Source organism: Phyllobates terribilis, unplaced genomic scaffold (genome assembly GCF_046119375.1).
Source record: "Phyllobates terribilis strain yellow unplaced genomic scaffold, ASM4611937v1 Scaffold_1__5_contigs__length_1240528914, whole genome shotgun sequence".
Taxonomy (NCBI): domain Eukaryota; kingdom Metazoa; phylum Chordata; class Amphibia; order Anura; family Dendrobatidae; genus Phyllobates; species Phyllobates terribilis.
Window position 1 is genome coordinate 1,124,103,816 of NW_027362761.1, and position 21,251 is coordinate 1,124,125,066.

A 21,251-nucleotide genomic window follows, 5' to 3' on the forward strand; every position below is an offset into this window, starting at 1 on the left:
GAAATCTGATGGCTGACAAGGCCTAAAAGTGGATAATTTGCAAAGATGATATTGACACGTGCTCCGAAGACTATGACTAAAGGATCCTATGCAGGATATATGGCCGAACCTTTAACTATTGTCATTTTGCAGCTGTTTTATCCTCCTATAGGAGCTATTGGATGATATGAGTCAATTAGTATATAGAAGGCCCTATCTTATTTCTGATTCTTGGTGAATAGCGGCCGCCGGTCCCCCTTTGCTCTCCACTAACAATAGTGTTTTTCTCTCTCCAGTCTATTTATTGCTAGTTGGAAGGCAGCACAGCAAGATAAAGTGCCCCGCTGTGTAACTGCTGTTTTATGGCCCCAGCTCTATGGTCTTCACCTGATTTATTAATTAATTCATTGTTGGTGTTGTTATACACACAATATGCCAAATCAGGGAAAGACAATTCATTCCAATCATCAGAGCCTCATATTCTTCTCCTAATGATGGGAAGAATTACTGCATGGGAAGCGGCCTTTGGAGTGAAGTCCCATGGTGGCGGCAGATCTGCCAAGTAGAGGATTATGGGACAGCTCTGTGTGCCCGGACCGAGCACACCACACACTTCAATGATCATTGATTAAATGCTGCTCAGGCTTGTCCGGTTTTAGAATTTTGCCCATTGAGTAAAAAAAAATAATCTATATAAAATGCATTGTTCCAAGCGACATTGCCTTAATTTATGACACCTTTACATAGAGAATGAAGACCGGGAAGCATTTCCCCTGCAGAGCGAAACTCCTGCCTACATAGTTTTCATAGAGCTGTAACACAACTACGAATGCATAAATTATATTATCTTTATAGTGATTAAAACCAGATGGTGAAAAATATCATTTTTTTGGAATGTTTTTATTTTGTGATTGTAGAATTTTTTTTTTTATTCTAATTTCTGATTATTAGGGCTGCCATCTTGCCTGAGTTTCTGCTAACAGCATTTAGAGATATGCTTTACAGCAGCCATATAGACCGAAATGGACTGGCTCTGACTAAGGGTGAGCAGACCCATGTAAGTTCGGGTTCTTGTACCCGACTCAAACTTTATTCCAAAATTCGGTTCGGGTGCCAGGATGGTATCCGAACTTGAACCAAAACCCCATTGAAAATAATTGGGACCAGAACTTTGGAGCTGAAAAAAAGTCCTCCCTGGAACTCCGAACATTGCAATGGTCTTCCAGGAGAAGTCCGTGTTCGACGTTTAGCTCTGGATACTAACTGTCCGTTATAAACCCCGTACTTTTAAGTTCATGTTCGCTCATCCCTAGCTCTGTCTCATTGACTTCTATGGAGGAGTTTTCTGGGCATGCTCTGTGACCTGTGCAGAGGTCATTGTGCTGGGAGGGGGAAGAGGTGAGCTGTGACCATTCTGCAGTATGTATTATTAGGTGTTACCTGCCTTATCTTAATCCTTCTGCTTGTGATGATAAAGAGCTGGCTGCTGAGAAGTGACCTCTACAAAACTAAAAGTTCTGGACAAGGTGAAAAGTGCAAGATTTCAGGATTTGTCATTAATATAGATAGTGAGATGGACTGATCACAGAATCATAGAATGGTAGAGTTGGAAGGGATCTCCTGGGTCATCTGGTCCAACCCCCTGCTCAAAGCAGGATTCACTAAATCATCTCAGACAGATATCTGTCCAGCCTCTGTTAAAAAGGATAGGCCGGAGTACAGCCGCCCCCCCCGCAGGCGTGGACGCAGGCCTGCATGACAATGGGTTGGAGGGAGTGGCTAGGGCTTATTAGCATTGGGTGGGGTTTAACGGGGGGGGGTTTAAATGGTAGCGAGGGGAGGGGTTGTTCAATTTCCCGCTCACAAGGGTGGTGAGTTGTCCCGCCCGCCCTAGGGTTGGTATTTTGGTTAAGGGATTTTAGTTTGGTTTTGGGTCACTGTGGCTCTTGGCGGTTGGGGGTCCTTGAAGTTGGATTTAAATTGGTATAAGGGGTCCATTAGGGTATGGATTCCTTAATTGGAAAACGTTGATTGCTGATCTGGTTTTGGGGGTCTCACGGCAGGCAATGTCGGAGCCCGGGAAGTGGAAGTAATTATTGGAACCCATTTTGGGTTGTGGTGCTCTTGAGCCATTGGGGTATCGGCTGGGGGCAATTTGGTGTTCATTGTTGGTTTTATGTTAATTACCAGATCTTTGGAGCTTCAAGGACCCTCCTACCATTGTGTGTTAATTAATTACTTATCTATGTAATTTTGTTTGAATAAAGGCTGCTGTGGCCAGCATTTCCCAAAAGAATATGGTGTTATGTTCTTATTTTATTTCAGTAAGGGAATTTCACAGAAGGAAGGGTACTAATATTGGATGGTTTGGTTAAACGGATCAATGACTATACCAGTGTCATGTCATTGCAAATGTCATTGTGCAGGATAAATCAGTGAAGTAACAATGGCCCCTTAAAGGTAATTAGCCTGTAAGATCAATATCCCCCAAACCAAATATGTGGGCATGCAGGTCATTGAAATGTAAGTCCGATGACACCTTTATATCTTCTATCTCTTTCTGCATTCCTTTGAAATTAGCATTTTAAGTAAAATGCAAATGAGGTGTTAAGTGCTCTGGACTTGACATAGCACTTCACAAGCCTCTGGCTCCCCAGGTTGTTTCCCGACTCAGCACTAGCATCTTTACTTTGATTGATATCTCACTGACTGTGTGACATCAGGTAAGGAAATCAGACAGTGAGATATCAGTCAAGCTAAAGAGGCTGGCGTTAGTCAGGCAGTGGCTCCTTAAGTGCTCTGTCACTCTCAGAGCACTTAACACCTTATTTTCATATGAATTTAAACTCTAATTTCTTGGGAATGCAGCAAGAGATAAAAAAATATAAAGGTGTCTATAGGTTTTGTTGGGTTGACCTCCGTGACAGATTCCCTTTAAACCTTGACTCTAAGGATCATGATGGTCCAGGCAGTAGGACCCTCATCGATTGGTTAGTGATGTCATATCCTGCTCTGACTAACTCTATTAGGAAAACAAAATGCATGGATGCCACAGCTAATTTCTACAGGTTCTGAGCTGCCAACAACTGTTTGGTCAACCCTACTGCCATTGTGGGGACACATTATTGAGATATAGAAGGGGTAGGACTTCCTGTCCATTATCCTATTGAAGAACACGGGGTAACTGATAACGGGGAAGCATTCAGAAGCACAGCGTATAACGATGTTCATCATGCTTTCGGTTTGGCCATCTAAAATATGCCAACTTATTATAATTTTTAACAAATCATTATTTTAAGAAGTCTTTTAGACTCTCCACACCCTACAAAAGGCTGTGATCCAAGTATGGACACAAAGCTCTGTAGAGATGGGCAAACATGTGGAAGTCATCTACAATCTCATTTGTATTATATAATAAGTTTTATGACTAAGTTTATGTCTGAACAGATTTGTAAAAAAAGAAAAAAAAAAGCTGTAGGTTGAGGCGAGTGAGTGAGGATTGGCATAGCCTACAAACATGCCAGGGCCAGATGTTTGGAGCAATCAAGACTCTATTGCTGTGGAGAGGCACATCGCACCACCGCACTGTGCCTGCTAAGCTTTTTATCACTGTGTTTATGTTGTACAATGGCCAAAATACAAGTTTTTATTCTTATGAAACACCTAAAGAAAAGACTTTGGTGGACTCAGTATTTTGAGGCTGGTCACGACGCACCAGCTTCACTCCATCACTAAGGGTGTACTAATGATGGCTGCATGCCACCTGCACGTTCTCCCCCAGTACCACGTTCACCAGACTCCCTTCTCCAGCAACATTTATTACTCTAATCAATTAAACAGCGTCTAGACAAGGCAAAGAAATCTCAGATGACATCAAGGCTATAAATAATCCTGTTACAATGCGATAAAGGGAGAAATTACATGAGATGCCCTCCGTATCCAGCCTGATGGGACAGACTTTACCTAGACACATTTTTAACATGATTATTTAGAGAAAATGTTATGGATTATAATTGTATAATGGTAAAATGCATAATATCATAAATATATGGACAAAAGTTGTCCCGCATTACTGCATTTCCACCAAAAAAGGGGTGGCCTCTAGTGATGAGCGAGTATGTTCAGTTAACCCTTTAGGTGAGTATGCTCGGGCGAGTACCGAGTATCTTCAGTGTGCTCGGTGATATGTTTGAATCACTCCCGTGTGCATGATTTGCGACTGTTTGACAGCTTTAAAACAAGTGAGGAATGCTTAAGAAAAAAGCATTCCTAAGTCTATGTACCCACGATGCAGAAATGCTCCGGATTTTTCCTGAGCGTTTCTGCATCTCCCCTGGCAGAAAAAATGCATGCGGATTGTACATGCGGATTGTACATGCGGATTGTACATGTGGATTGCAGATGCGTTTTCCTGGCAGGGACATGCGGATGTGAAGCGTTCTTCACTTGCATTTCCGCATGTGGGTTATCAAGCTCTTTTCCAAGCGATTTTAACATCACTTGGAAAGTGCTTGACAACTTGGTCACACTATATAAATCCATGCAACCGGCATGGATTTATATAGTATGACCGTAAAAGAATGTCAAAAAATAAAAAAATAAATCTATACTTACCTTCTCATGGCCCCCACAGTCTTGATTCCCTCCGTCCTGGCTGCCGGCAGATCGCGGTACACTGAAGGACCTGCCGACGTCAGCATCGCGTGACCCGTCACATGACTATGACGTCAGCGCAGGTCCTTCAGTCCATCGCGATCTGCCGGCATGGGAGGACGAGCGCATCGGGGGCCGCCAGAAGGTAAATATAACATTTATTTTTTAATTTATTCTTTTTTTTACAGGTTCTATGGTACCCGGGTCCGGAGGAGAGTCTCCTCTCCTTCACACCCGGGTACCATCCGCACATTGAAACGCATGGAATGCTCATGTACAGATGCAGTGATGCGGAATCCATGCGTTCCAATGCAAGTCAATGGCGGCGAAAATGCAGCGCTTCCGAAAAATAATTGGTAGTGCTGCGTTTTTTGATAATCCGCAGCGGAAATTTCCGCAGCAGGTGCACAGCACATGCGGATTATCATTGGAGAACATGGCAGACCTTCTACCATGCGTTTTTTAAGCGTTTCTGCAGCGTTTTTGCCACTGCGGAAACGCTTAAAAAACGCATCGTGGGCACACAGCCTCACATGTATTAAAGTTGTCAAACAGTCGCAAATCATGCACACGGGAGTGATTCAAACATATCACCGAGCACGCTGAAGATACTCGGTACTTGCCCGAGCATACTCACCTAAAGGGTTAACCGAATATACTCACTCATCACTAGTGGCCTCATGAAGCTGGCATTTCAGATTCTATAATCTTTGGCATTGAGCTGTTGTCAAATGAAGGACCATCCATGAAACGCATGGTCAACCATTGGGTGTCCTATAGGTTGGACAAGGGTGGCTTTTTTGAGACAACCCCTTTAATACAAATAAATACAAATGAATTTTTCTGTTCTGTCAAGTTGCTTCAAAGATCTATTCAGCCCTACAACGTTAGTTACATCTGTTTTGGGAAAATTTGGATGACATTAAGAAAAGACTGCCATAATTTCAGGATGTCAGAATTGTCTCCATTTACGTATTTCAGTTTACAACCATTGGGAAAGTCTGTGAAGCCATAAATGTACCTGTAGATGGCAGATGCCGGGTAACTTCCAGTGTCATAACTAACCCGCACTCTGCCCCGAAATAACTCCACCGCTACATGATCCTTGTCACCTTTGTAGAGCAGGATCCCGCTGTCCTCATCTGTGGAGACCTGGAACAATATCCAAGCATAGAGCCCACTGAGTATATTACTTGTCAAGTTTTTAATATAAAATCTGGCAGAAAGATAAAAAGTTAAGAAAAGTATCCCCAAACAAAGCAGCCATATTTAAAAAGTCATATTAAGCCATGTGGACGTCATGTAGTAAAGTATTTCGCATAAAGGATTATCCACCCACATATTGAATAACTAACTGATTACTGGTGGTTTGATCACAGTGACCCTATCAATCTTGAGTTTAGGGCTTTAGAACGGCAATATTGGGGCTCTGCAGCCCTGTCCTAATTGGAGCAGAGGTGTGCATCCCTTATCCTTTGTCTTTGGGACTGACAAAAATAGCCAAGCGATGCATTCGTCAGTTCCAAAGTCAGTAAATAGAGTGAAGGCCACCTCTGAACCTATGCTACATTTAAGTTAGGGCTGCAGAGCACTGCTCTTGGGGTTCCAAAGCAATGATCGTCGCATCACTGGGGGTCCCAGAGTTCAGACCCCAGTGATAGGTAATTTATCTGCTATAACAAAGATAGTGGATTAAAGGTTTTCTGGGGGAAATAACCCTTTAAGGCATCTCTTACAGCCAGAGCTGTGAACTACTGCAGAGAAAGGCCTCACCCTATAGTTCATGACCACCCATTTATTAGAATAAGCGTCATGTAATACCACACGTTACCTGCAGCTTCCCTGGCAAAAACATCTAATTTCCAAGAGGTTCTCATTTTGACAAGTTGTTCCAGGATTGGAAAAAAAGGCTTATTCAAATTAGAATGAATACCTCCTTTTTGATCTATTTTACTTTTTTATTGAGTTTTCATGATTTACAAGATCTCTATTTGTTGCCAATGAATGGAGGCTTCCTTCTTTACTTTCAGAAGATGAAAATCTCTCCTGATCATAAACACCTAGGTGCTGGACTCATTACAAGCAAGAGATATGTTATTGGTGACCCTACATCGGCATAGTTGCCAACTTTCGTGAATATCCCATGACTCCTTGATTGAAATTGGGTTTGTGTAAATCCTGCACAAAAGTTGTCTTACTGAGACTGATCGGGGTATTTCCAAGTGAGATTTATATGCAAATGAGGCTGAAGAGCTATTTGTAGATCTGAAGCCTCTGTCACTCCAGCTCTATTCCCCTGCCAGCTCCACCTCCTCCTGCTAGACTGACAGTCTCTATGCTCTGTGACTTCAGGCAAAGGAGTCAAGCAGGAGAAGTCACACAGAAGAGAGGCTGTCAGTCAAGCAGGAGGGGGTGTGTCACGCAAGGTGAGGGAAAGACTAAGTGCAAAACAACAGGGAAGAGTGGGAGGGGAGGAGTGGTGACCCCTAGGCAGATCTGACAACACCCTGGCTCCCCTAACGTCCCTAAAAAGGTTCCACACCTATCGCCGAGCAGGAAACCTAATCCCTGACTGCCCCTAGCGATAGGCCCTAGATAGGGAGGGGACCGGGTGAGCTCTAGTCAGCCCCCACTGCAACTAAAGACAAATAGGTAAACAGACAAGGGAAACACTTAGCTTGAGAAGACACCAGAGAGATCACGCCAACTATCCTCCAAGGGAACTCCAAGAAAATACTAGCCGACTACTAGTACTTAAAGACTGGACTGAGGAAAATAGAGCTATCACCAGCGACTGTCTGGAGAGAATGAAGGTATTTAAACATCCAGCAAGGGTATGTCAATAAGCAGCAGAAGGTAGAGGTGCCTGCAGAGCCAAGCGCAAAGACCTTCTACAGTTGGATCTAGAACGACTGTCTGTCACACCTGACATACCTGTGACAGGGTGGCACTGGATGGGGAATAGAGCTGGAGTGACAGAGGCAGTTCTTAAGCCTCATTTGCTTATCAATCAAACGCTGATTTCTCCGTAATGGAGGATCGGACTGGCCATGTAAAGGTATTACTGGACTTGTCTTTGAAAGAGCCACATGTGCATATAAATATTTTTTTGGGGAGGTGAAATCCTGCTGATTTCCTTTAAACATCCCAAGAAATGTCGGCAACAATGCTTCTGTGCGGATCATCACATCACCAGCACAAGTTTTTATTCCTTGGAAGTAAAAAAAAATGAAAAATATTATACGATGACAGCTAGCAGAGGTATTTTTGTCATACACTGAATATGTGCTATTTGCTGCACCCAAAGCCACCAGTCAACTACTGTAATGATCCAACGACTTGACCTTACTGTACTGTATCTGGCTAATATCATCCAAAAAATATAGAAAATAATTTCCATCGCTCATAATGGAAATAAATAAACATCTTCATATGTTTTCAGGAGTAATGTGACATGTTCTTTCTTTTTCTCTGACATACATCAACATCTGTATGATGTTAATAAAGGAAAAACAGATTTCTGGAGCAGCAACAGAGGATCTCATTTCACGAGGAATTTCAATGTGTTCTACTTATTAAACCTCCCCTTTATGTGCTGCTAAGATTCGGATCTAAATGAGGGTTTTATTGCCGGGGTGCTCACATGACACCGACATCGCATGATGTTAAAAGTTCATGCCCGGGCACTAGCTACATATCGATAATGGTTTCTGTATCCTTTAGATAACTAGAGCGAATGATGACATTTTAAAAGCTACAGATACTTTTGTCGACTTTATAATATTTTTGCAATTCGGTTTCATTATATATATATTTTGTATATTATTGGCGTTCTTTCCCTGCCCATTGTTGGTTGCAGAATGAGTTAACTAAGAATCCGTCAGTGAGCTCAGTCTGATAGTTGTGTTTGTAACGCTTTCCTGCCTTTTACTGAGCTTTTTTATGCTGATTTAGGACCACAAAGTTCAGCTGATCTTTGATGCAGTCTTTTCCACAGAGGAGCTCAAAGACAGATAAAACAGTTACAAATTCTCCATCAGAACTTGCTCACGGACTGATTCTCAGTTAACTCATTTGTGTAGTTAGCAGTAGACAGTGTAACACAGGCTATAAAAGATAATTTTTGAATGAAACCCAATTGCAAAAATTTTTTTGAAACTTATAATATATGCATTAAAGTGAAAAAAAATCCCCAAAAGGTGTCCATATTCTTTAAAGGGGCTTGTCCATTACTGGACAAGCCCACTCTGAAAGGGGTTGTCCACTACTAGGACAACCCTTTCTTGATCTAAATGTTAGGCGCCCATAAAATAAAAGAAGCTTGTGCTCACCTTCCATACCGGCGCCGTTCCAGCCCAGTTGAGGTTATTATTACACGTGAGCCCGGCATCCAATCAGCGCTGGGGTCACTGGCCCCACCTTTGGACAAATCGAACATGATGTGAGAGAGCAGCCGCAACCTGGACTTCCGCTTGATGTTCAATTTGTCCGAAGGCGGGACCAGTGATGCCAGCACTGATTGGGTGCCAGGCTCACGTGTCATAACAACATCACGAAAGTCCGGGGGACAGCGAGTGCTGACACCACTGGAAAGGCGCCGGCTTGGGAGGTGAGTATAAGCTTTTTTATTTTATCAGGGCCAAGCGTGGGGTATGACAAGGGGTTGTCCAAGTAGTGGACAACTTCTTTAAATTTCTAAAGTGCGCCAGACAAAAAAAAAAAAATATCGCCATACAGACGCCGTTCTAATGATGTCATCACTTCATTTCCCAGAGGACATATGCTATTGTTGTTGGCTGGTTGGCTACAGTCGTCAAGTAACATAACAGTCAGCGGCTGCTGATCGGCTGCATTGAGACCAGACGAAAGTAGAGTGAATTTGAAAAGGAGTCCAGCTTCTGGTAGAAAAAATTCCATAAAAAATTCCTTTATTCAAAAATGATTAAAAATCCATATACGAACAGTGGGGAGCAGGGAAACACACGTCGACGCGTTTCGAGCTCAAACAGAGCTCTTTCTCAAAGCCTTTTCTAATTCACTCTACTTTTGCTGGCCAGGGCGTTGTCCATGCATGCTGGATATCATCAGACGGTGAGCTGGCTGACTTTGTATATTCAGACCAGACGCCTGGAATAATGAAGGCTAGAGCCAATCATGAGACATAATAATGTTATGTGACTGCCAGGAAACACAGTGCCGCTATCGCTGGAATGGCGCCTGTCAGGTAGGTATGTGTTTTTTTTTTCAATTTTATCTGTGATTTTTTAGCAGTTAAAAAGTAGTGGACAACCCCTTGTAGGTGACCTTACAAGTAAGATAGGCATGCTTCGATCATCTTGCGTGCCTTTTCAATCAGAAGCGGCTCCCAGACACTTCTGATGGCAGTTTATCTCACATTCATCCAACATGTCTGAACCTTCAGGAGGCCCCCATACATATTAGATGTTCTTCTAAAATTGGACAATCACAATATGGTGGACCCCAATGGTTCTTCTAGTACAAATCTTGAATTACTATATAGTAGTATTTTATGGAATCCCGCCAGCTGGATCTCCACAATATGTCTTTTGTATGAACGCTTTTACTTGTTTTGGTTGAAATGTGCCGAAGACAACAGATACAGAAGTCAGGTGGTCTCACCAGTGGGTTTCCATAATCCTGGAAAAGGTGGAAGAAGGACTACTGGGTTGTGTGGATACAAGTACTATTAGGGCTCATTCAGACATTGATTCAGACGTTTGAAGTTCTCATACGAGTGCTATGCATGTTTTTCTCGGATAGCACTCGTACCTGGGATAGTCTACGGGGCCCTTCAAATGTTCGTGATCTTCCGTGGACGGAGTGGTCCATGTAAAATTAAAGATAAACGTCCGATTTTGATCTGAGTGTTGGATCAGGATCGGCAATGCAAGTCTGCGGGTCTGTGAAAAAATGGGACCGCACTCTGAGTGGTGGCGTCTGAGTGCAATCCAATTTTCTTGGACTGTTACATAGGAGAAGGTGAAGAAACTTTTTTTCCGCCATGTTTGAGAAAAACTGATGACACTCAGACCAATCTCTGATCAAAATAATAGGCCCATTTTTTTCGTACGTGAGAAAAACAGATGTCAGAATGAGGCCTTACTGTTGTCACTTATGGAAGGATTATACCTGCGGATCCCCGGCATTACCACATAGGTTTGTATTAGAGTTGGCACAGATAGACTTACATGACCCGGTCCATTGGCCATGGCCGTAATCTTTGGCCACTGTACGGGAGCCTTAAGAACTGCCTCTTTCTTGACGCCATCGACACCTCTTCTTCTGATTAGCCGGCTTGGTGTGACATCATCGTTGTGGTGTGATACACATGTGTCATTGCGCCAAGCTGGCTAATGAAAAGAAGATCATCAGATGCCATCAGCTAAGAGGCGGTTGACTTAGCTCCCGTCCAGTAGTCACAGATTGACGTGGCCAGTGGACCAGATCGTACAAATTCGTTTTCACCAGCTCTAGATTCTATGTATTGTTTTCCCTTTTTAATGCTAGTTTTAAAAGAGTGTTAGGACTAGGAGACACTTTGTGTAGCCGCCAGAGTTCTTATTTGTCACACATGCTTCACCCAGCACCTAGTATTCGGGTTTTTGGCGTGATACACTTTAATACAAGTAAATAAACAGAAAGCTATGAAAGCCATCAAACCTGTAACGAGATGTTGGTCTGCGAGCGGATCCGCGTAGATGGGATTTGTAGAAAGGAGTCTTTGCTAACAAAGTTGATGCTCGTGAGTTTTTCACACTTGCCCCCTTGGTAGCCAGAGGTGCACTGACAGGATGGGTCATTGCCCTTCATAATGCACTGACCTCCATTCTGACATTCAAAGTTATCACATGGACTGGTACGTGGCAGAACCATAGGAGGTGGGTACTCACAGAAGAGACCACTGAAAAAGAGAAGATATTCACGATCATGTTATGTCAATATATCTTTTATCCAGAATTCAATCCCTAAATTGTGGATTCAGACTCACCTGTAGCCATCTGGGCACACACATGTATACCCATTTACTGCATCTGTGCACCGTGCCCCGTTCCGACACTTGTTGTCTTGGCAGTCGTCATAGTCTATATCGCAGTGCTCTCCCACATAGCCTGGGGTGCAGTCACATCTACAAAATAGAACATAACTCAAGTTTTCGATCCAATTCTGGGCCATAATAATGGAAAGTGACTAAGATTATGAGGTCCAATTACCACCCTTCACTCCACTCTTACCTGTAGCCCCTAGGTATTACAATGCATTTCGAGTCGTGCTGACACGGATTTACTTCCTGGGAGCAGAAGTCCAACTTTTCTTCACAAAGTTCACCTGAAATACAACATAATGGAGCCTTTATATTCACACCTTCTCAAGTCTTAAATATCCATTGAATAACAGATGACAAAATAATAAAAGCTTATTTATTAGCCAACAAGTCTAAAATACAGAGGCAATGACTTCATTAAAGGGGTTGTCCGGTCAAAACAAGTTATCACCTATCTACAGTATAAGTGATAACTAGTGGATCGGTGGAGGTCCAACCCCAGGGACTCACACTGATTAACAGAACGGGGTACTTTTTTCCCTGCTAGAATGGGGTACTTTTTTCCCTGCTAGAATGGAGCGGCAGTGCGTATGCACCACCTCCACTCCATTCATTCTTTATGGGAGTGAAAGAGCTGCACTCGGCTTTTTCCAGGAATGGAGGTGTGGCTGGGTGTTCAAGCCATTTTATAAGTAGGATTAAAGTTCCCCATTGGTTTTTGGACCCCTACTGATCAGCTAGTTACCACCTATACTGTGGACAGGTGATAACTTGTTTTAATCAGACAACCCCTTTAAAAGAACAGTAAAAGTAAAAAGAAATGTAGATTACTATGTGATTTTTAAAAATTCACCCAAAATAAAAGAACATGTAAAAACAGAACTATAAATATATATATATATATATATATATATATATATATATATATATATATATATATATATAGATATATAGTCATGGCCAGTGTTGGCACCCTTGAAATTGTTCCAGAAAATTAAGTATTTCTCACAGATTATTGCAATTACACATGTTTTGTTAGACACATGTTTATCTCTGGATATGGACTTATAACCTTGAGATATTTTTCAACAATTTTGGTTTTTAAGTCCTCAGACAGTTCTCTTCTCCTCTTTCTGTTCTCCATGCTTAGACAGACACACAATGCAAAGAGTGAGTTAATGTCTCCCCTTTTTCTCTGGATTCAGGTGTGATTTACATTGCCCACACCTGTTACTTGCCACAGGTGAGTTTGAACGAGCGAAACAAAGCAGTTTACCTACAATTTTGGAAAGGTGCCAACAATTTTGTCCAGACCATTTTTAGGGTTTTGTTTGAAATTATGTCCAACTTGCCTTTTTTTCTTTGTTGTTCCAATACACACAAAGAAAATAAACATGTGTATAACAAAACGTTTTGCAAACAACGACCAACATATTACATTTGAAAAAACTAGGTTTAAATCCCAGATAACCGATGCTAACCCAGAAAGCCTACTCGAGTCATATTACAAACAAAGAGAACCAAGAGTACAACTGGCTTAAATAGAAAATTTAGTTATTAGTCAATGTGTATACAATAACAAATTTAAATATCATATGCATAGAAAAAGGGACAAGAAAGTGCAAAGTGCCTAAACAAAGCCCCCAAGATGTAATGTGTCCTATTCATGTAGAGTGGAGTCACTATGGCCGTTAGAAAACCACGTAGCTAGTCAGGGGTTAAAATATAGAGTGCTCTTATCAGTATCAGATCGCACTCACCACTAAAGTAGTGACCTGAGTAGATACAAAAGGCTCAGCTGCCATATAGCAAAAAAGTAATGCACTTACCACACTAACAGGCCAAGGCTGAGTGGGAACGCGGAGGGGGAGGGCACCGGGTAGCTGGCGCACCTCGACGCACGTTTCGCTGTCACAAGGCAGCTTTCTCAAGAGGGAGTGCTTTGTTTAGGCACTTTGCACTTTCTTGCCCCTTTTTCTATGCATATGATATTTAAATTTGGTATTGTAGTATTGTATACACATTGATTAATAAATACATTTTCTATTTAAGCCAGTTGTACTCTTGGTTCTCTTTGTTTGTTGTATAACAAAACGTGTAATTTCAATAATTTTCTGGGAGAAATACTTCATTTTCTGGAACAGTTTTAAGGGTGCCAACACTTTCGGCCATTAGTGTATAATGAATGAGAGGATAGGAAGATTTTTCGGAAATGCAATAACCATGGATAGTGTAATAGTAGTCTCTTACTAGAGGACTACCATCTACATCTCATTTAAAGGGAGTGGGCGACAGAATAAACTTTTACCATTGCGCTTCCACAAACATCCCTCAGTTCACTTGCAGTTTGTGGCGACGTACGCTAGGTCATCCTGACAGCTTTATGTAAGTCGCTGGAGGAACACCTGCATTAGCTTTCCCTGGCCGCTATGTACTGAAACACAAAACGGAACTTTTTATGAAGTGGAATAATTAACTTAGTGCAGCGGCGTGCAGCCTCCGAGCGCAGCCTTCTGGATTATGAAGCTCTGCAGTCCATGACTCCACTCCCATGAATTGGACCTGAAGGGGCACTTTTATGTTACTTGAGAAGACTTGTAACATAAAATCTATATTAACAAGCCTTACATCTGCTCCTCGATACAGCATGGGCGCCAGCGAAGTAACCACTACTACGTGCATCACATAGTTATCACTAAGCTTTATTCCTGGAACTACTCTATGAGCTTAGATTGACGCTCATTCCTCTGAAGAAAACAGAGGAACAAAAGACCAAAAGATCAGAAGCAAAGAAATGAGAATGCAAGGATACAAGGTACAAACATGAATCTCTGGTGCGTGGTGAAGATCTAGGACCACGGTGGCCAATCAACCATATTATGGGGCCCCCCGAAATCTACACTAAATTCATCCTGCTACAGAAAAATGACTGCACATGTATGTATATTGTCCATTATAACCTCTCTACTATAAATAAGGGGCCCCAGGCTAATTTAGGATTATTGAGGGTCCCGATATTAAAAGCACACAAACAGTAGTATATGCATATCGTTGTCTAATATATATATATATATATATATATATATATAAGTTGTGTAATATACATACCTAAAGGGAATCTGTCAGCAAGCTTTTGCTATGTAAACTGAGAGCAACATAACGTAGGGGCTGAGACCCTGATTCCAGAGATGTGTCACTTACTGGGCTGTGCATTGCTGTTTCTATAAAATCAGTATTTTATTAGCAGTAGATTATCAGTACAGGGCTAGGTGTCTCGTGCCTCCTGGTCAAGTTGTTCTGTATGACCGCTGCCACCAGCACTGCTTAGTAGTTGTCTGTCTGCGCACAGTTTCTGGTGTGGGTGGGGTTATTCACGGCCCAGCATTCTGAGCTCTGCTAGATCTGCAGAAGAAAAACTGTGATTCTATCAAAATGACAGCATGCAGACCACCAAGTGCCACATTGCTGCAATTGGGGTCTCAGCCCCTACATTATGCTGCTCTCATATTAAAAAGCGTTAACCTGGTGACAGATTCCCTTTAACAGAAGATAGCTAGGAGGGCAGAAGTGTGAGCAACTAGGAGTCATTGCTTTTCCTTGGCAGATCCGACTCCTCATCTAAAAAAATAGGTAATGTCAATATGCAATCAGGATTTATGGAACTCTGTAGGTCATTCCCATATTTTATTAAATCTGTGGTATGAAGTCTACTAAAAAGGCAAAATTATCTTCAAAATAAAAGATGGGTAAAGAAAGGTCGGAAGAACAAGATTATCATCTGTGCATGACCTTTCCTCAAAGATAGATCATCAGTGAATGATTTGTGGAGCCCACCCCCATCAGAAAACTGTATACCTTCATGGCTTTAAAGGGGTTGTCCGGTAAAAACAAGTTTTCAACTACCCATGGGCTAGGTTACAACTTACTGATTAGTGGGGGTCTGACCACTGGAACCCAAACCCATCAGCTAAATGGGACTTTTTACCCCTGTTACAAAATGGAGCAGCAGGTTGGATGCTCAACCTTTGCTCCGTTCATTTTCTTTGGGGCTGCCGGAAAAAGCAGAGCGCAGTGCTCAACAGCCCCATAGGGAATGAATGGAGCAGCGGTCTAGCATGATCATTGCCACTATATACTAACAGGATAAAAGTGCCGCATTCTGATGATCGGGCCATTTTCCAGTGGGTGGATCCACATTGATGAAGTTATCGCCTATTACTTGGATAGATGATGATTCATTTTCACCAGGAACCTCTTTAAGGTCTATGAGGCTGTGGCTAGCAATGGGCACCTCTTATGTATGTAAATGACTCTGGAGGTCCCTAGGACTAGATCTATATGATAGAGCAGTGATCATGGGACACATATTTTGGTAGTCCTGGAAGTCCCATTCAACAAACAGATTGGAGAGCACAAGGGTCAGAGTCTCCACAGCCTAAAATGGATGATAACAATATGATCACATATAAGAACAATACATTGCATTCAACCGAAAAGGACATTTAGAAAAAAGAGTCTTCAAGTTTAGTGTCTCTATCAATAAAGATATGAAATAAAACCGAGATTGAAAGAAAAGGATGAAGAAACACTGACCTTTTTCCACCTCATTCAGATTAGCAGCTTGGGCAACAAAGACAGAAGAGACAAGATACGTATGTGTTTATTGGAAAACAACACGACACTTCAAGACAGAAGCAACAAAGACGAGAGCAGAGAAGACTCAGCGAGCTTAGCTCTATCTAGTAAGAGAATATAATATTTAGAGGCAGGAAAGTCCACACTCATCGACTTGGATGGAAATGGTGACAGTAATAGGTTTACGATGGAAGACAACGGTGGTCATTAGTGGTGGACATGCTAAACAGACTAGTCCTCAGAAGTCCTACATATAAGTCCATACAGTATAGGTCAAGTTTCAGAGTGGGATCTGTAGGCCACCCATAGCTCTAAGGTCCTGGACCTTGACTCATTACAGGAAGCCACATGTTGACGTCCTAGGGATTCTAATATGGATGTGAATAAGGCCATTATTGTCACATCTCCATGATCTCACCTGTGTACTCCGGTGGGCAAAGACAGGTGTAGTTATTGATTCCATCCACACAAGTGGAATTATTTTCGCAGTCGTTATCCTCACAGTCATCGATGTTCACCTCACAGTTCTCACCTTCAAATCCATCTGGACATGTACACCTTGAAGAGAGAAGGTTCAGAGGACATCATATAAAAAACTATGCGTGGATTAGAAGAAAATGGCAATTTCACGCGTTAAACGGAATCTGTCAGCAGGTTTGTCCTGTGTAATCTGACAGTAGCATTATGTAGGAGCCATGACCCTGATTCCAGCAATGTATCACTTAGTTTACTGGGTGCAGCAGTTGTAATACAATCACAGTTTTCTCTGCTGCAGATCTAGCAGAGCTCGGAATGCTGAGCTCGGTATAACCCCGCCCACACCACTGATTGGCAGCTTTTTGTGTACATTGTATATTGACAGAAAGCTGCTAATCAGTGGTGGGGGCGTGGCTGGACTAGATGTCACGAGACACCTAGTCCTGTAGTGTTAATTACTTGCTAAGAAAACTTACTGACAGATTCCCTTTAATAATACACAATGTTGCTCTTATTACAAGTTATTTGTTTTACACATTTTGATGATAACCAAAAGGAAGGTTGGCCACATGGCCTAGATATCTGTATACAGTAAAAGCTGGACCACTTCAGATAATATCTAGCACACCTTGAAATTCCCAGACCTAATGCAAAATCTGTAAATGCAACCCACCTTACAATTAACATGTAGTATCTTATTATGTGGCAGGGGGAGCGTTGGGCCCAGTGAGGAGCAGCTTCTATCTCTATACCTCTGTTACCCTTATATCTAGCACTTACAGTGATCAAAAAAGTCAACTTGTTGAAAAATCTGAGACACCTTTGCCACCTGTCCTCCGCGTCCCCCTGGACTCCATATACAATTGTGGCAAGCACCTGGTGAACCTGGGTTTGGTTTAAACATTTTTTTGTGCTCCACTTGGAATATATAGCCTCATTCTATCCGTTATATCTCTGGAAAGATACCACACTATGTATGTGGGAGCTATCTTTTTAGCTTGGGTATGATATGCCCTTGCAGGTGGGACTGGGTTTTTCTTCCAGCACATTGCACTTTCTTGTCATGCATTATATTTATATTATGGATAAATTAATGCAAGTTATTTACAGATTGACTAAATAAAACTTAAACTTTTTATACCATTTTGTACTCATGGTTTTTTTGTGTTCTAAATGCTATATGAGTAGGCTATTCTGGCTGACCCTGGATTTACCGGGGTTTCAGCCATTGTTTCTTTAAGATATGTTGGTCGTTGTTTGTACATTGTTGAAAAATCTATCCATGATGAGTTGATAACTCGCTATGACACTAACATTTGTTTTTTAGCTAATGTGTGACCTTGATCTCAGAAAGGTTGAGATTTTCCAAAAACCAATACAAATAAATAAAACTATATAATAAAAGACATGTACAGTAAATACCTATAGTAAGGGTGGAAAGATAATTAATAAATATTGCCATCTATTTCCATAATTAATGGTCAAGAGTGAGTGTGAGCCTTAAAGAAGTTGTCCACTTTTGAGGATAATTATTTTTTTTTTCACTTGAAGGGGTTGTCCACTACTCAGACAACCCCTTTTCAATCAATATGTCCCCCTAGTAAAATTATAACACCTACAGTATTGTTGCCTCTGTTGCCTGCGCTGTTCCAGCGGTGCCAATACCTCGTCTCCCAGGGCTCATATGACATTGTTATGTCACGCAATCCCTGTGGCCACTGACCCTTCCTTCGGACAAATCAGACTTCCGGAGGAAGTGAGAGCAGTTGCAGCTCTGACTTCCTCCGTTTGCCAATTATGTCCGAAGTAGGGGAGAGTGGCTGCAGGGATTGCATGACATAACAATGTCATGTGAGCCCCGGAAGAGCAGGTGCTAGAACAGCGCCAGCATCAGAGGTGAGTATACATTTTATTATTTTACTGGGGGGAAACATAGTGATTGAGAAGGTGTTGTTCAAGTAGTGGACAACCCCTTTAATTGCATGTAATTTTTTGGTTAAAAATATTTTTTGTAATTGGATTTAACTAAAAAATGTTGTTGCACCATTTGTTTTCTATGGCCTCTGTGATGTACTGGCTATCGCTGGCTGCAGGATGGGTTACATGAAAATCTTTCTGTGAGCTCAATTTTTTTTTTAGCTCTTCCCAGTTGATTTACGACCCCAGAACACATGAAAGTTGAATTTGCAAGGAAACAAATAGCCTATAAAAGCAAAACAGCACAACATTTTTAATGAAACCAATTTGCAAAAAAAATGATTTTTAGCCCCAAATACATGGATTCAAGTAAAAAAAAAAACAACTAAAATAATAATGTCCCCTGAGGTAGAGTGCAAACGGTGCTCACTCACTTAGCAAGATGACCTAGCTCTATAGTGGAGCTGGCATTTTCCATTTATTTAAAGATAAGCCGGCCTGTAGTAGTCATAACTTATGGCGCTAAGGATGCAAAAATGTATGACGGGAGAAGATTTCTACATAAATATATAGCTGTCCAAAATATAGCTGTCATATTTTGCTTGCAGCATGTGGAAGCAATGGGAAAAAGATACTATGGAACAAATTGCCAGCATATGTTTCAAAGTGTCAGGTCTGAAAACCGATTACCTTTTGGAAATAGGTATGCAGAACATAAAATATTCCCAGCGCCACCTAATGTGCCTGCGGAATCACTAGCAAATGTAGCATCCAGGCATGATGAATGACACCCATAATACCATCTATATGAAAGTCTTCTACACCATGGGCAAGTCTACATCTGATACCATAAAGTTATGGGATGCAGAAGGTTACAATATTTTCTAAACTCTATTTAAAGGGTTCTCTGGTTTAAAAAAAAAATTATATAGTCTACTAGATGAGTCCAGGCTTGGGGTTGAAGTCTGTAGTCACTCCATGTGACTGCAGACTTGTGAATCTTCACAGTGAAGGGTTCTCCCGGAGTGAGTGGGCGCATGACTGCAATTATGTGACATGCCAACTAGACGTGAGCAGTCTCACTCAATACAAGTGAATTGAGTGAGGCTGAGCACGTCTAGTCGGAATGTGGCCGAAAGTATGCAGATCCTGTACTTGCGATCACATGACTACCCGCTCCCGGTGATGGCACTGGAGAATCCTGACAGCGTGCACTGTGAGGATTCACAAGTCTCCAGTCACATAGAGTAACTGTAAACTTGAGCCCCAAGTTAGGAGAACCACTTTAACAGGGCATCCCCAATTCAAGATCCTGATGTCTTGGCCAGAGTAGAAAATGGTTATAAGGAGCATATCTTACTCTGTCTATTGTAGGACACGAAAGGTCCTCCAGAAGGCCATTGATTTGAATGGACACCGTGTAATGCTTCATTTACCCTGCGGTGGTGCTGCAGGGAAATTGAACACTTATGTTACCAGGAGTCTAAGCAGAGGGATACTATGCGATCAGCCCATTGTCAAAGGACCATTTAAAATTGTCCAAAGCAGGGAACCCCTGTAATGTATGTACATCGCCAAAAATCTAGAAACACATATAATGGTGATACCAAAAAAAAACCTAGACATTAATACTAACCAAAAAGCATCCTTCTCCCCTTGTTTCAAGTGACATGTTCCACCATTTTTGCAGGGACTGTTAATGCATGCATGAATGGGTGTATCACAGTCCTGACCCTGGAAACACAAAATGGTGCATCGTGTTATGTAAATTTTAAGTATCAACCATCATAACAACAAAAAGTTATTTTACTTTTAATACCTTGAAGCCATAGGGACATGTACACCGGTAAAAGTCAACTTGGTCATTTTTACAGGTGGCATCATTTTTGCATGGGTTGGATAAACATGGGTTACACTTGGAGAGGATGTTGACATCCACAGGTCCTGAGCAATAAAGGAAAGAATTTAGAAATATTATAATTAAAGTCTAAATTTATACTCTAAATCATCGACTCCCCAGCTGATGTGGAGAATGGGTTCTGCAATGACTAATAACAGCTCCACGAAGACCACTGATTTGGATGTCTTCCCCGATTGATAACTTTGGCTTTTCAGGAACCAGAGGAGGGTAGAGATGGATGGAAGAATGTTGGAGCGAGCACTGAACTGCTCAGCGATGCCATGGACATACTGGCCATTTGTGCTTGGTTTGGATGGTCATTTTGTGCTGACAGACTATTTTTATGTGGCCAGACACCTTACACAGATGAAGGTTATCTCAACAGCTATTCTATCCGATACCCATATAAACGTGCTTATGTTCTTATAGGGAAAGGGAAGTAAGCTGCAAAAGCAAAGGATCAGGCATGTTGAATTTCAGCATGCCCGATTCTTCTTCCGACATCCGCTGTTAGGGGTTGATGAGGTAACAGAGGGGTTAAACATAATTTTATCTGATTAATAGGGCACATCTGCGACCATCACTGCCCAGTATTATCACGAATGATAACAACCCTTCTTCTAACTG

The 21,251-nt window shown here is 41.8% G+C and overlaps 1 protein-coding gene across 3 annotated transcripts in view; it reads right to left on the reverse strand.

Annotated features, from left to right (window-relative positions):
- SLIT2 (slit guidance ligand 2) overlaps positions 1–21,251 on the reverse strand; it is a 418,064-nt gene that overhangs the window by 19,334 nt on the left and 377,479 nt on the right. For 2 of the 3 annotated variants that reach the window (XM_073646944.1, XM_073646958.1), the window contains exons 26-33: positions 20,544–20,668; positions 20,361–20,458; positions 16,749–16,888; positions 16,289–16,315; positions 11,886–11,979; positions 11,642–11,779; positions 11,314–11,554; positions 5,654–5,784 (exon numbers count right to left, since the gene is read on the reverse strand). In XM_073646944.1, coding sequence (XP_073503045.1) covers positions 5,654–5,784; positions 11,314–11,554; positions 11,642–11,779; positions 11,886–11,979; positions 16,289–16,315; positions 16,749–16,888; positions 20,361–20,458; positions 20,544–20,668 — 994 coding nt within the window. The remainder of the gene's footprint in view (positions 1–5,653; positions 5,785–11,313; positions 11,555–11,641; positions 11,780–11,885; positions 11,980–16,288; positions 16,316–16,748; positions 16,889–20,360; positions 20,459–20,543; positions 20,669–21,251) is intronic. The other variant, XM_073646948.1, reaches the window with a different exon arrangement.